Source organism: Dermochelys coriacea, chromosome 1 (assembly GCF_009764565.3).
Source record: "Dermochelys coriacea isolate rDerCor1 chromosome 1, rDerCor1.pri.v4, whole genome shotgun sequence".
NCBI lineage: Eukaryota > Metazoa > Chordata > Testudines > Dermochelyidae > Dermochelys > Dermochelys coriacea.
Genome location: NC_050068.2, coordinates 109042988 through 109057872, shown reverse-complemented (window position 1 = coordinate 109057872; position 14885 = coordinate 109042988). Strand labels below are relative to the sequence as shown.

At 41.9% G+C, this 14885-nt stretch overlaps 1 protein-coding gene across 9 annotated transcripts in view; it reads right to left on the bottom strand.

Moving 5' to 3' along the window:
• ARHGEF7 (Rho guanine nucleotide exchange factor 7) overlaps positions 1–14885 on the bottom strand; it is a 194765-nt gene that overhangs the window by 107309 nt on the left and 72571 nt on the right. For 7 of the 9 annotated variants that reach the window (XM_038392408.2, XM_038392399.2, XM_038392297.2 and 4 more), the window contains exons 3-4: positions 5203–5287; positions 405–535 (exon numbers count right to left, since the gene is read on the bottom strand). In XM_038392408.2, coding sequence (XP_038248336.1) covers positions 405–535; positions 5203–5287 — 216 coding nt within the window. Of the gene's footprint in view, positions 1–404; positions 536–5202; positions 5288–9751; positions 9832–14885 lie in introns of those variants that run through there. The other 2 variants (XM_043495480.1, XM_043496566.1) reach the window with 2 other exon arrangements.

The following is a 14885-nucleotide window of genomic DNA, read 5'->3' as shown; positions in this document are numbered from 1 at the left end:
CTCACTGCCCTTGGAAACCCTGGAACGTTGGGATGGCACAGTCCCACTGGAGGAGATGGAAAATTTGCCCTTTTGAGAGGTGCTTCTTTATTGAAAAAAAAGAAAATCAAAGAAAAAAATATTTATGCATGCATACAACAAGAAGTTTGAAGTGTTACAACAGAAATACTTCTGGCTGAGAGCATGCAGAAAACTGACTTTCTAACTCAGAAGAGAATGAAAAAAAGCCACTGCAACACAGCATAACTTCAGAGGTCCCAGTTATATGTAGGCAAGAGCAAGAGAGCAGTCAAGGACTTGTGAAATTGGGTTCACCCATCTTCGCTTGCAACACTGTTTTAATCCAGATTGATAAGGAGAAAAAAAAAAATCCTTGAACATGATTAAATTCCAGCAGAACTTACCAAACTTCGATACTGTCCCTGAAAGAGTTTTGAAGTTCTACTGTGCAAAGACTGGGATCCAAGGGAATCAAAAGATTTTATCCGATGAGATGAGGGCCGTGCACATACGGAATCACTTCCTAGCCCAATGTCTGTAGAGATGACAGCAAAATACTAGAATTGCAGAAATTACATACACTTTTTACACACCAAGATCAAGCTTGGGTACCTAAAGCAGATCCATGGAATTTGTGGGTGCTCAATACCTCTGAACACAAGAAATAAGATCAAATATACCTAAATGTGGATTTAGGTGGCCAGCCTTAAGCACCCAAGTTTGAAAATCTTGGCCTAAAAAGAAAAAAAAAAAAAAGAAAAGAAAAAAGAAAAACCCAAGAGAAGCCAGAGGAATTCCAAACAACCATAAAAGGTTTTGGAAAAAAAATTCATACCAGCCCTTTTCTGTTATGAAAACACATTCTGAAGTTAAAATATTTATTCAAACAAAACAAGGTAAATTAGAATGTCAGTTAAAAAGTATGCTTAATACCTACACCGATTACATGATTTCAGGTGATCTGAGCCATAATTCAATCTTCAGTCAATTCCCATTACTTGCAAGGGACGAATTTAATCTAATCTGTGACAGTGGCAGTTTCCTTCATACACATTCTTACGGAGGTCAGGAAGAGTGGTGAATGGATTCCAAAATTTTAGGAGGAGAGAAAGGACAGAGTATTTCTCATTTTCTATCAGCTACCAGTCCAATTAAAGAGTCTAATAACCAACATTGTTTCAGTTGATAGTCAAAAGAAACTCAAATAGCTTAAATATAGGCAAAAATAATGTAACTATGTCTATTTCTTTTCCCTCTTCCTCCTACCCACTCATTCTCTCTTTGATATCTGGATTTTGCTCATTTAGTTTTTCATCCACACCCTTTATTTCTGCCCATCCATCATTTAATTAAAAAAAAAAAAAAAACCAACTCTCTCCACTGCCCCTTTTTTCTACATTTGTCTCCTTTTCCTCTCCGCCGAGGCTTAGGTTGTTGCTAGGGGCGGAGGGTTGCGTTTTTGGTTCTCTCTTTTTTCAAACCTCTTCATTTGCTTCCCTTCCCAACGGGCCACACAGCTGAGACCTTCCATCCAAAGGAGGAGTGCCGCCCTCAGCTTTCTTTAGAGCTCCTCAGTGCTGCTCCTTCATCAGACAGCAACACAAAGTCGATTCTTATCTCAGCTTTGTTTGGGCAGTACTCCTGGCTCTAGTGATCCCAAACAGCAAGGCAATACATTTCTTCCCAGCTCTGATGCTGTACTAGTAGGCTAACAGGCAACTCTTCCCCTTTCTTTGTGCCTCTCTACCATCGCCCCTGTTTGTAGCATGTTTTATGGACATTCGGTTGGCAGGTGGAGAAACAACTGTTCTCCTGCACATGGCACTTTCTCAGCAGCAAACTGAAACAGACTAACAGCTTGCAATCAGTCTATTCCTGTTGCACTTCCCTAGCAGTGCCATGTACAGAAACAAAAGGAAACGTAACATACCTACCATTCCATGTCAAATTAAATCTGAAGGTAAAACGGCTCATTTGGTGTGGCAGAAATGTAATGACGTGTGTATGTATGGAAAGAATGAATGGAACAGCAGGGAAACAGAGTGCTGTCTAATTCATAGGATGCTCTAGTTCCTTTAGGAAGTTACTAATACTCTTATCTTGTACCAACGACTCATCTTTATCTTTCAGAAAGATTATAAATATACTATGTTACAAATGCATAATGATTAACTGGTGCATTATTAGAGCTATTTTTCTCTCTTCTCACTAAAATATACATTTTATTCAGATTGACATCAACATACTATAACTTGAAATCAGTGGAGCACCTGTATTCCAAACAACTTCCTATGCTAAATTTTTTTTTTTTTTTTAAATCACCGTGTTACTATAAGAGCTTAAAATAGGTTTGGGGTTTTCTTCTATTTGTAGTATGCCTAAGCTCTAATTTTTTTTTTTAAGGATACACTGGGAGCACGAGGGACCAGACAACATTGCACAAGACAGAACATTTCACTTATGGATCACAAGTTTACTACCAAAGTAGTTGTCTTCGTTACTTTAATACTCCTTATAGTCAACTGTAAAATTCCCGATATGAGGACTGTCTGAGAGCAAGCGATTTCAGAGAAAGGATAACAGTGACCTGAAATGTCTTTGTGATGCATATATATCATCACGAAAAAAGAAAACATATTTGCAATTTGCAAATGAAGTGAAGCAGAGGAACGGACAGGTCACCAAATCCAGTGGTAAACCTGAAGGCGTTCATCTCTGTTTCCAGATGGGAAATCCCTACCCCCCACACTTCTTGCTTCGATCAATTTTGGGTTTAATTTGTTCATAATTTTTTTTAAATCCCCCCCCATTTTCTTTTCTGAAACTGAAAATTTTTTGATTTTCAAAAATGGACAAGAAACAATTATTTTCAGCCACTGCAAAAAGGGAAAGGCAAAAAAAAAAAAAAAAAATAGAAAGGAAAAAAAAAATAGGAGGCTCATTCCCCCCCCCGCCCAATTTTGAGTTAGTGTAAACAAATTAAATCCTGCAAAAGTGCGCCGTAGTAAAGTCATTTTTCCACTAAAACCTTTTGAAAACGTTTCTGCTAAACTTGCGTAAATACAGAGATTTGAGGGCCTGCTGTAATTTGCATATTTAATAAATATGCATTGCCTCATTTGCATAGAAGACCACCACCTTATACCTACCACTTCTCTGGCTCCCCGCTTTCAACTTTCCCCTATCCCTGATTCTCCTCAATCCCCTTGGAGTTTCTCCTGTCTTCCTGCAATGTAGTCTGTAATCATAGGACGCTGCCTGGAGTGTGATAATCCCCACCCCATGTGTGGTTACAGAAATACGGTTGGAGTGAGTGTTTGCATAGTAGCTTTCTATCTCACTGACTAGTACTCGAGCCATATCCCTGCCTGTGGGTAGGCTAGGAACTGTGCTCTTGGAAAGGTCTGTATGGTTAGAGTCTTTGATGGAGGCAGTGCAGCCTAATGGCTAGAGCACTAGACTAGGATTCAGGAGACATGGGTTCTATTCTCACCTCTGCCACTGGCCTGCAGGGTGAACATAGGCGAGTCACGTCACCTCCCTGTGCCTCAGTTGCCCCATCTGTAAAATGGGGCTGATACTGACCTCCTCTGAGGTCTACTGAAAAGTGTTATACAATAGCTACATATTATTTATTATTAAGAACTCATTGGAGATGGCGACAGCAATCCACCAGGACTAACCATTGATATACTGCCTAGAGTGCTTCCCACATACTCTCCCCATAAAAATAGGAAAAGCAACTGTTTGGAAGAGGAGCCAGCCTCGGATATTTAACAGCTCTGGCCACTTCTACGAGTAAAAGGACAGTTCAGCTTGCATGAGCATCCAGTCTTTGTTCTCCCTTTTGAAAGATGAGCAAAAACTTATTTCACACACAGACCACTACAGTCACTGGATGGTAGCAACTTTAAAGGAATACTGAAATGGTCTGCATTCACACGAGTGACTTAGACTGAAGGTCAGCTGGTGACTTCACTGGAGCTATGTCAGTTTACACCAGCTGAATATCTGGTCCTAAATGTTCTTACTAATCTACAAAACCAGTGCAATAAAAATATTTTATTTTTAAAAAAATAAAACAAAAACACAATTTTCCACATATAACAGATGAGTGTGGTAATATTGAGGGCTGTGCTGAAACTGCACTCTATTACTTTCAGAGTGGGGGAGAGGGTGTTTCCTAGTCCTGCTTGCAAGCTCAGTAGCTCTACAGGGAAGCGTGACCTCTGACTCAGTCTGCTGACAGACAGAAAGCTTATATAGTAAAGTGGTATGGATTGTGCCTCTATGTATGAGGGAGCAGACTGTTTTGTGTCTCTGTTTTAGGGTTCTTGTGTTATTGTTCTGATTTCTAAGAAATAAAGTAGTGGTACGTTGCTACTTTCTAGCAAGAGTATTTACATTTTTACCTAACTTCTATGTGTTTATGCCATGAACATAACAATGAGCACAATAAAAATGAGAAATTGCATTTGAAGAGCTACTATCATATTAAGGAAAACTCATTTACAACTGACTTCTCTTTACATCCATTTATACAAAACTTTTCTCCTCTTAAAAGTTTGGAGTGTTTAAATAAGGGCCTTCGTCCTTAAAGCTCATCTTCTCTTCCTCATTTTGATACCTAATATAATGACATAATGTTACTTTGTAACATTTTCATGACAAAACAGTGTCCTGTCATAAATACAGGATTATGGACTCCATGTAGGTTCAGAAAGAAACTTATTAAGGAAGGAGAAAGTCTTTAGTGGCCATCAGTCCAATCCTGCAAACCTTAATCATTTACTTCAATTAAATTAGTTGCACAAGTAAAATTGACGCGTGTGAGAAGATTGCAGAACTGGACCCAATGTGTATGTTTTCTAGGATCTAAAGAAACACACACACACACACACTGATCAGGTACTTTAAAAAAAAAAAAAAATTAATTAAAAACCTCCACATGTACTTCACTGTGAAACCTCCTCTAAAAACAGTCTAGACAATACTGACAAATCCTTACAAGCTCCTTTAAAACAATGCAAGACTAATACATGGGAAGATGAAGAAAATATAAAGAGAAAGCATCTCTGAAAAATGACCATTGGCAGCAATTTTAGAAATGTCAATTATATTAATTTATCTGAGCTGCTTAAGGATGACATCACAGATCACCTTCCTCACAGCATGTATTAAAGCAGAAAAGATTTTACTTACCTGCAGTTACTTTATTTAGAGCAACTAGGGAGCTGAGAACCTTGCTGAAGTTCTGTCCCTGATACAGATCATTTGCATCAAAAGTCTGAAAAGGAATAGGAAAACAACATTAGGACACCAGTCACTGAGAAAATCATACTAAAAGCTAGGTAAGTCTGCAGTTACCAGTAAGGAGAAAAACACACACAAGTACAAGTACAAACATTTCTTACCAAATTTTTGTACTATGGTTTTTTTTAGAAGCTACAAGGTAAGAATTAGAGTGCATATTTTTTGTTTTATTTTAAACTAGAGACAGTTCTATTTGGACACAGTGAAATATGGAAATGTGAGTTTAAGATATCTGAGGGTAAATTATAATGATGTAGAATTGGTCCAGCTTTGGCAATTACAATTTGCCTACCTAGATTCTATGTTTTCAAGCGGAAAAAGTTATTCTTCCCGTCATATCTGATGGGGGATTATGAGGTTTGAACACACGCACTGATCGTCAGAGCCCTTGGTGCATGGGACCCCAGTAACGAGCGAGTACTGCAGGAATGTGGAATCAGCGCTACTCTCGACTGATGCGGCAACTAGTGGTATTGGACACCATCAGGTGGCTCAGGGACATCTATCTAGAACACATCACTGGACATCAGCAATACCAGGAAAGATGAGCTGGAGTGCCATTGAGAAGCAGTTGGGAAAGTAACTGGAATACTCTGATGGATTATAACTACTGAGAGACAATCTAACCTAAATGCTCAGTTACTGAGGGACAATCTATACTCATTGCTATATTTGTTTTCTACAACCAACTCTCTGTATTAAACTTTTTTGAGTGATGTACCAGAATATTTGGATGCTAACATCTAAACTGTAGCATTGTTAAATTTATTCATCTAAATTTGAGTTATTCCTGATTATTTACTATATGTATTGTATGACTTTTAAACAAACTTTGTACTTCTGGATAATTTAAGTGCTATACCCAGATGTACAGACACTCCTTCCTTAACCTGTGTATTAAATAATTCTAACATTAAGCTTCAGTGAAATTTTTAAATCTGTTCTTACTGTACTGTTAAATGGCAGCTGTGTTTTACCTGAGATATGCTTCCACTACAGTGGTGACTAATTAATGTAGGTATACATATTACACACACACACACACACACACACACACACACACACACACACACACACACACACTGTAGTTTATAAAGCACTTTGAGAAAAAACTGTATTGCATAAAGCGCTGAAAGTGCCTCTGGTGCGCTACAAGACACAGAAGACATCAGCCCCCAGACAATGCATCAATAAAGTTTTCTGTTCTGAACAGTCAAATCACTGGAACTTAACAGCAGCTAAATCACATTCAGACAATTTTTTTTTTAAAAAACACAAACAACTGCTGGAGAGGAATCTAAATTCACAAAAATCCATAATAAAATATAATTATTCAGTAGACAAAACACACTTGAAACTTTGCAGAACTAGGCGAGGACATGAAACATCTGGATTTGCAGACAAAAAATGACCCTGAACATTTGCTTGAAACTAATCCCAAACCTCATAAAAACAGATATTGCACATGACCCTATTCATGTCGCAAGGCATTACAGAATTCTCACGCGCAAGTTCACAAAGAGGACAACAATGCCAGCCCTCTTATAGTTGCTCTGTCTGGTATAAGACAGGGAGAAAATCTTAAGTCTCCTCCAGCACAGCAGCTTTCATCTACAAAGTCAACAAGCTCCTGTTTCTCTTCCTGAAAAGAGACCCACCCCACAGGCATGTCGGAAAGAGTCTGTCCCTCTGAAGAGAGAATTTCAATAGAAGGGAAATGAAAAGATCATATTGTTTCGGGGCAGGGGGAGCGAAGGAGAGAGGAATTAAGAAATGAGAAGACATGCAAGTCATGCAGAATGAAACTTATCTCAAACGACTATTTAGAGGACTCACAAAGCAGTTTTTTTAGCTCAGGGGTTCTCGAACTTCATTGCACTGACCCCCTTCTGACAGCAAAAATTACTACATGACTGGGGGGAAAGGAGGGAGAGGACCGAAGCTTGAGCCCACATGAGCCCTGCCACCCCAAGTGGAGGGAGGGCCAAAGCCCAAGCCCCACTGCCACGGACAAAACCAAAGTCCAAGGGCTTCATCCGCAGGCAGGGGGCCTGTAAACTGAGCCCTGCTGCCTAGGGCTAAAGCTCTTGCGCTTCTGCCCCAGGCTGCGGGGCTCGGGTTTGGCCCCAGGTCCCAGCAAGTCTAACACCAGCCCTGGTGACCCCATTAAAATGGGATCGCAACCTACAGTTTGAGAACCGCTGGTTTAGCTGATTTTCTAATGAAGGTGGAACAGATTTCGGAGGTTTTGTTAGCCAAGCAGCGTCCTAATAAAGAAAGTCTTTTCTAAAGGATTCACTCTATTTAAGATGTTCTTACCTGCAGAGCTGCTTAGATTACCAAAAAATAAAAAAAAGGTTGCCAAAACCACAGCTTGTCCTTGACTCTACGTACAGCCAAACAGCGTTCAGCTCCAGTTTAGCTGCACTGGTTGCTGACGCCAGTTGTTAGCAATGGATAATTTTCATAGTATAGTACTGTGGTTCTCAACCAAGGGTACACAGAGGTCTTCCGGGGGTACAGCAACTCAACTAGATATTTGCCTAGATATCAGTTTTATAACAGGCTACATAAAAAGCAGTAGCGAAGTCAGTACAAACTAAAATTTCATACAGACGGTGACTTATTTATACGGCTCTATATACTATACACTGAAATGCAAGTACAATATTTATATTCCAACTGCTTTATTTTATAATTATATGGTAAAAATGAGAATTAAGCAATTTGTCAGTAATAGTGTGGCTGTGACACTTTTGTATTTTTATGTCTGATTTTGTAAGCAAGTCGTATTTAAGTGAGGTGAAACTTGGGGTACTCAAGACAGACTCCTGAAAGAGGTACAGTAGTCTGGAAAGACTGAGAGCCACTGGTGTAAAGAAGAGAATCATAGAATATCAGGGTTGGAAGGGACCTCAGGAGGTCATCTAGTCCAATCCCCTGCTCAAAGCAGGACCAATCCCCAACTAAATCTTCCCAGCCAGGGCTTTGTCAAGCCTGACCTTAAAAACCTCTAAGGAAGGAGATTCCACCACCTCCCTAGGTAATGCATTCCAGTGCTTCACCACCTTCCTAGTGAAAAAGTTTTTCCTAACATCCAACCTAAACCTCCCCCACTGCAACTTGAGGCCATTACTCTTTACTACCACTGAGAACAGTCTAGATCCATCCTCTTTGGAAGTCCCTTTCAGATAGTTGAAAGCAGCTATCAAATCCACCCTCATTCTTCTCTTCTGCAGACTAAATAATCCCAGTTCCCTCAGCCTCTCCTCGTAAGTCATATGCTCCTCATAAATCTTGAAGATTCTCACATCCCATCTTGTAGTCAAGGCTCAAGAGCTCTGCATGCCTACAGAATCAAGCTGTTACTCAGCAGCTAAGTACTAAAGTCCTCCAAGGAAGTACAACTTGTATAAAATATCCCAGAGAACCTCTTCTTTAAATATCACCATAGCAGAGACAATTCTAGGACATGCAGGCGTATTTAAAGTTAGAAGAAATAATAAGGGGCTCTCAAGTATCCCCCAGCTGCGAGTCTGTAATGCCAACTATGAAACATGAGAGACAGTATTAAAAAAAACAATATCTACATACATAATATACAATGTAAGTGAATGAGACAGTGCCAACCTCTATAAGAAGCGAACAGAGAATTTGTTGATTTTGCCCTTTTGGCAAAGTCACATTTTAAGTTAAAGAGAAAAGGACACAGGGATGACACAGTATTAGGAGGACGGCTTAGGTTTTATATATTCTGCTGGAAATCAACTTGCTGATGTGTTTTGGGGTTTTTTTTAATTTGGCATCCAATTTGAAAAAATAAAGAGTGCCAAAAGAGTTACAAAGATTCAGGCTTCCTGCAAGTATCTGTTTACTGTGGTAGCTTTTAAGTGGACATAAATTACGAAGTGTAATAGAAGTATGAAACTACAGTGTGCTAATCCTATAAAAGGATCCACACGAGCAGACTGACTCCACACGGAGTCCTATTGACTTCATTGTGAATATAATTTGTGCTTTCAGAACTCTTTATTGGACTGAGGACTCTAACAATAAGTAGACATCAGAAATGCTTCATAACCTGGTAGCACAAGGAATGACTACTTTATTAAGGACAGTAATTAAATTAAAAGGATGGGAGGGTATTGCTTACAAATAGTGACTCAATTTCAATTTTCCTAAACTTTTTTTTTTGTAAAGTAAAGAGTAAGTCTTTTGCTTATAAAGATGAGCCCATGTTCATTATACACTGAGGAACAAGAATTCTGTTTCTGTCCTGCCATGTAAAACAGAGTTAGGCCAGCAGAATTTATGCCTCAGAAATACATTAGATCAAATAAAAAGAATTAACTTCTCTATTTTAAAAATACAGTTTAAAAATGTGGACAATAAATTTATGCAAATCTAAAATAAAAAGCATAAGTATATTTAAGCTCACCTTCATTGTGGATTCTCCTACAGCAAAAAGCTCCACACCAAAACTAGTTTAACTCAAGAATAACAGGAAGTAAAAAAGCCTTAAGTTTCCTGTTATGCTGAGACTTATATGGGATACCGGGAACAATTTATGGGTTATCCAAGCATGCATAATGTTATCTAGAAACTGTAACTGGGAAGCAAATCTTGTCTGTATGACTTCACAGGAAGACAGACAGACAATAAGAGGATGGAGGAAGGTTTTGCTTGTGAGCAATATATAATTTTACTAGAAGAAAAGCAGCCCTTACAAAGGCTGTCTAGCCATGACAAAACACAGTTCCTAACCTGTTCAGTAACTGCTGTTCTGAGTCATGTTGCATGTGTCCATGCCACTCAGTGTCGGTATACCCAGCGCATGGCCGTCAGAAACTTTTCCCCCCTCAGCAGTACCCATTCGTTGGCTCAAACTCCTTCTGCTGCCAGGCAGCACTAGGCCTTACTCCCCCACCCCTCCATTCCTTCTTGCTGGAACTCAGATACAGGTGGATGAGTCATGAAATGGACATGTACAACACTTATCAAACAACAACAGTTACAGAACAAGTTAGTAACCATTTTTAATTTGAGTGATTGCACATGTGCTTTCCACTCCTGGTGACCCGCAAGTAGTAAAAGTAGGAGGTGGGATAGGGGTTTAGATTGGAGAAAAACTCATCCAACTCTAACATAGTCTCTGGAGTCTTGAGCCACAGCATAGTTGGAGGCAAATATGTGGACGGAGGACCAGGTTGCTGCTCTACAAATGTCATCAATTGCGCCAGAAAGACAGCCCAGGCTGACAGTGGCCTCATCAAATGAGCTGTGACTCTGTCTGGCAGAGCAAAGTTAGCCAACGTTAGTGCATGCGTATACAGGATACAATCCAGGAAGAAAGTCCCTGGGTGGAGACTGACCAACATCTTATTCTGTCCGCCACTGCTACAAACAGCTGGGAGGATTTATGAAAGTACCTGGTTCTGTCCAGATAAAACACTAAAGATTGCCTAACGTCCAAAGTATGCAAACGTTGTTCCTTTCTGCTCATATGTGGCTTTGGGTAAAATACGGGCAAATAAATTGCTTGGTTGATGTGGAAAGAAGAAACCACCTTGGGACGAACTTCGGATAAGGACGCAGGTAAACCTTGTCCTTAAAAAAGGGACTGTATACGAAGGCCCCAATACTAATGCCCATAGCTACTCTACTCTTCAGGCCAAGGTAACGGCCACCAAAAATGCCACCTTCATTGATTGCTGCAGCAGAGAACAGGGGAACAAGCTCAGATGGAGAACCTAATTCTTGACAATCCTAAATTTAGATCTTTGTCTCTGAGAATATAATCTGACTAAGCCTTTTAAAAAAATCTTATGCACGTCATTGGGAAAAATAAAGTGACTGTCCACTTTATACTGGGACACTGAAATAGCTTCCAGATGATGGAACCAATTGCAAAACCTTGGTGTTTCAGATATAATAAGTAGTCCAAAATATGTTGAGCTGAAGAACAGGTCAGTGATACTTCATACTGGCGCGACCAGACAGAAAAACGCTTCCACTTAAGAGAGATATGTAGCGCTTGTAGAAGGCTTTCTACTATTTAGCAAGATCTCTTTAATGTCTTTTGAGTAGGCCTGCTCTACAGTATCTAGCCACGGAGTTGGAGTACCTAGCCACGCAGGTAAGTGAAGGGATTGTAGGCTCGAGTGGAGTAGGAGACCATGATCCTGGAGGATTAGGTCCAAATCTAGTGGAAGTGAAATTGGAGATATCACTGATAGTAACTGGAGAGTGGAGAACCAGTGCTGATGGGCCTATACTGGGACGATAAGTATGACTCTGGCCTAGTCCTATCTTATCTTTAGTAATACCCTGTGAATGAGCGTGACTGGTGAGGAAGCACAAAGGAGCATGCCTGACCACGTCATAAAAAAAAAAAAGACGTTTGTTATGGAACCTGGACCATGACCCCATAGGGAGCAGAAATGCTGACGCTGTCGGATGGACTTTGTTGCAAATAGGGCTAACTGGGGAAACCCCCACCAGTGGAAGATACATCTCAAAGAGACCACTCTGGTGACTCAAACCATCTTCTCAGATCAGGGGTGAGCAAACTACGGCCCACGGGCTGCATCTGGCCCTCCGGATGTTTTAATCTGGCCCTCGGGCTCCTTCCAGTGAGCAGGGCCCGGGGCTTGCCCCGCTCCAGCACTGCAGCCGTGGAGTGGGACTTGCCCTACTCCGTGTAGCTCCCAGAAGCAGCAGCACATCCCCTCTCCAGCTCCTACATGCAGGGGTAGCCAGGAGGCTCCGCACGCTGCCCCCGCATCTACCATTGTCCAGGAACCGCGGCCAATATGAGCTGCAGAGCCACTGCTTGGCAGAGTGGCGGAACAGCGGGCTCCTCCCTGCTTGTTGAGGTAAAACACTGCCTTTGTGTTTTCTGTGAGGACTAAACAGTCTGCTTCCCCTGATCTGTAATAGAAATACTTGGCAAGCCTATCTCACAGCTTTTAGTTCTCTGGTCCTCAGAGAATTTAGCTTTACATCATAGACTCTGCATCTGTAGAGAGCACAGGTGGGCTCACACCCCAGAGCAGAAGCCTCTATCTCTAGCGTAGGAGGCGATTCTGGGTGGGCAAATGGAACATTTACACTTACATTGGCTGGATTAGTGCACCAATATAGGGAGGTGAAGATATGAGAGGGTACTCTTACCACTGAGTTTAATTTATGGCAGCTTGGCGAGTAGGCTGACATCAGCCAGCCCTGCGCAGTCCTGAGGCGCAGTGTGGCATATTGAACAACACAGGTGCAAGAGGCTAGGTGACCCAAACCCCTTAAAGAGTTTTGCATTGTTGTGACCTGGTGAGTCTTCAAACCTTAAACAATTGATCAGACTGCCTGGAACCCAGAAGAAAGGCCCTGTCTTGAGATGAGTCCAGTACAGCCCATATAAACTCTAATCTATAGACCAGGGACAGGAGAGATTTTTCTGCATTAACAAACAGTCCCAGGGCACTAAACATTGACTGGATCAGGGCAACCCTGTACTGTACTTGTAGTCTGGACCAGCCCCTGGCCACCCAGCCATCCAAGTAGGGGAAAATCTGAACTCCTAATCTTCAGAGGACTGCCGCTTCTACTGCCATGACATTTGTAAAGACCATGGGAGATGCTGATAAGCTAAAAGACAGTACATTAAACTGGTAATGATTTTGATTTACTAGAAATCAGAGGTACTTCCTGTGAACTTAATTGATTGCCACAAGGAAATAGGCATCCTTTAAATCAAGGGCAGCATATCAGTCCCCAGGATCCAAGGAAGGGATAATATAAGCTAGGGTGACCATGCAAAACTATCTTCTTTAAGAATTTGTTGAGTTGTTGCAAGTTTCAAATTGGCCTGAACATTGGGTCCTCTGGGAGTAAATGGGTAGGGCCCTTTCCAACCTCACAGGACGGACAGCCTGCCTGCCACCTCCTGTTCTGCTTACCAGAGAAAAGTCCTCACATGGCTCCTCCTCCCCCTTTGTGGAGCGGAGTTCTCCTTTATATTGTCCAGCTAAGAGCGTGGGCCAATCTTGAGGTGCTGATCAGCTGATTCCCAACACCTGTGCTTCCTCTCCCTCCTTCCTCCCTTCCCCACCCCAGGGCTATTAAAAGGGTAGATCATCCTGTTACAGTATCATTTAAGTTTAGAGGCATAATGTCCTTGTCAGTGTGGCTGGCCCCTGTAAATAAACTAGTTCCAGCTCCCCTGTGACAGCACAGGTGCTCCCATTTAGCCAATGAAGAGGGTCAGGCAGCATCAGAGGCTATAAAGGTCAGGGAGAGACCCAGAGAGGGAGAGTCCTGGTGAGAATCATTCAGGAGACTGGAGGAGCTCTCTGGAGAATGCTACCGAGAGTAGCAAGTTCTGTGCAGATCCTCCCTAGGAAGAGGGAGGAATTGGCTAGGAGACTATATGTTTGGGACCTGGGAGAAGGCCGAAGGCAGGAGAGCAGCAAGAGGAATTTGCTGTTGGCATACCCAAGCCTGAATCAGGGCCACAGGGCTGAAGAAGGGGAGAAGCAGAGGGAGTTGCCCGCAGGCTCAAAGCAAGAGCGCCACAGACTCATGTGGCTGTCATGGTACAAGGACAGGAGAGGGCAGCACTGGAGACGCAGTGTGTGGTGACAGACACCAGGCCTGTGCTGGAGGGCCAAAACATAATAAGGGATGCCAGGGCTGTAGGTTGCATGCCGAGGCAGTACTGGGGCTGTATGCTGCATTCAGAGGCAGTGCTAGCCCATTAGGGGCCCTATTTTGGGGAGCCCCCCATACACACAACACATACTAAAAAAGTGAATAGGGGACCCTTGAGCTGCTCAGGGTCCTAAGTAATTGCTTAGTCTGCTTATGCCTAGCACCAACACTGGTGATGTGTACTTTTTGGACTATGCTGGGGGAATTCTGGACTGGGGTTATGGGACCTTTGTAATAAATTAAACCCACCAGAGCTGTATTTATATTTGGGAAGACTCTGGGGGCTTTTTCTGGAGATTCAGAAGAAGGGAAACTGAGGCACACAGACCTGTCATGCTGTGGCTTACTGCAGGAAGATGCCTTGGATGGGGCTGAACGATGACAGTCCCATACTGACATCCTGAACATTTGTAAATCTGTTGAGGTTTCTGAGGTCCAGAACGGTTCTCACACAGCCTCCCTTCTTGGGTATCAGGATACATCTGGAGTAGAACCCCTTCCCTTGGTGTTGTAGAGGAAGTTCCTCTAGAATCCGCCTTTTGTGGGAGAGGGAAATTTTTTTTTTTTTTCTGCCACAGAATTTCTTGTGAGAGAGGTTCCCAAAGGGAGAGTGGGGAGACCTGGTGGGAAATTGGATTAACTGTCTGATGGTATCTAATACTCAGTAATCCAAGGCAATCTCACACCAAGCACTGTAAAATGATGAGAAGCAGTATGAATTGCAGAGAGGTGTGGGGTTCTCCAGGGTCAAATCAAAATTGCCGATTTGCCAAATCAGTAAGTGACAAAGGACCCTGCTTCTGTATAGAGGCCTTTTAGCAGGAGCAAACCTGGAAGAGAAAAAGACTGGTATCTTCTCTGAGGCTGGG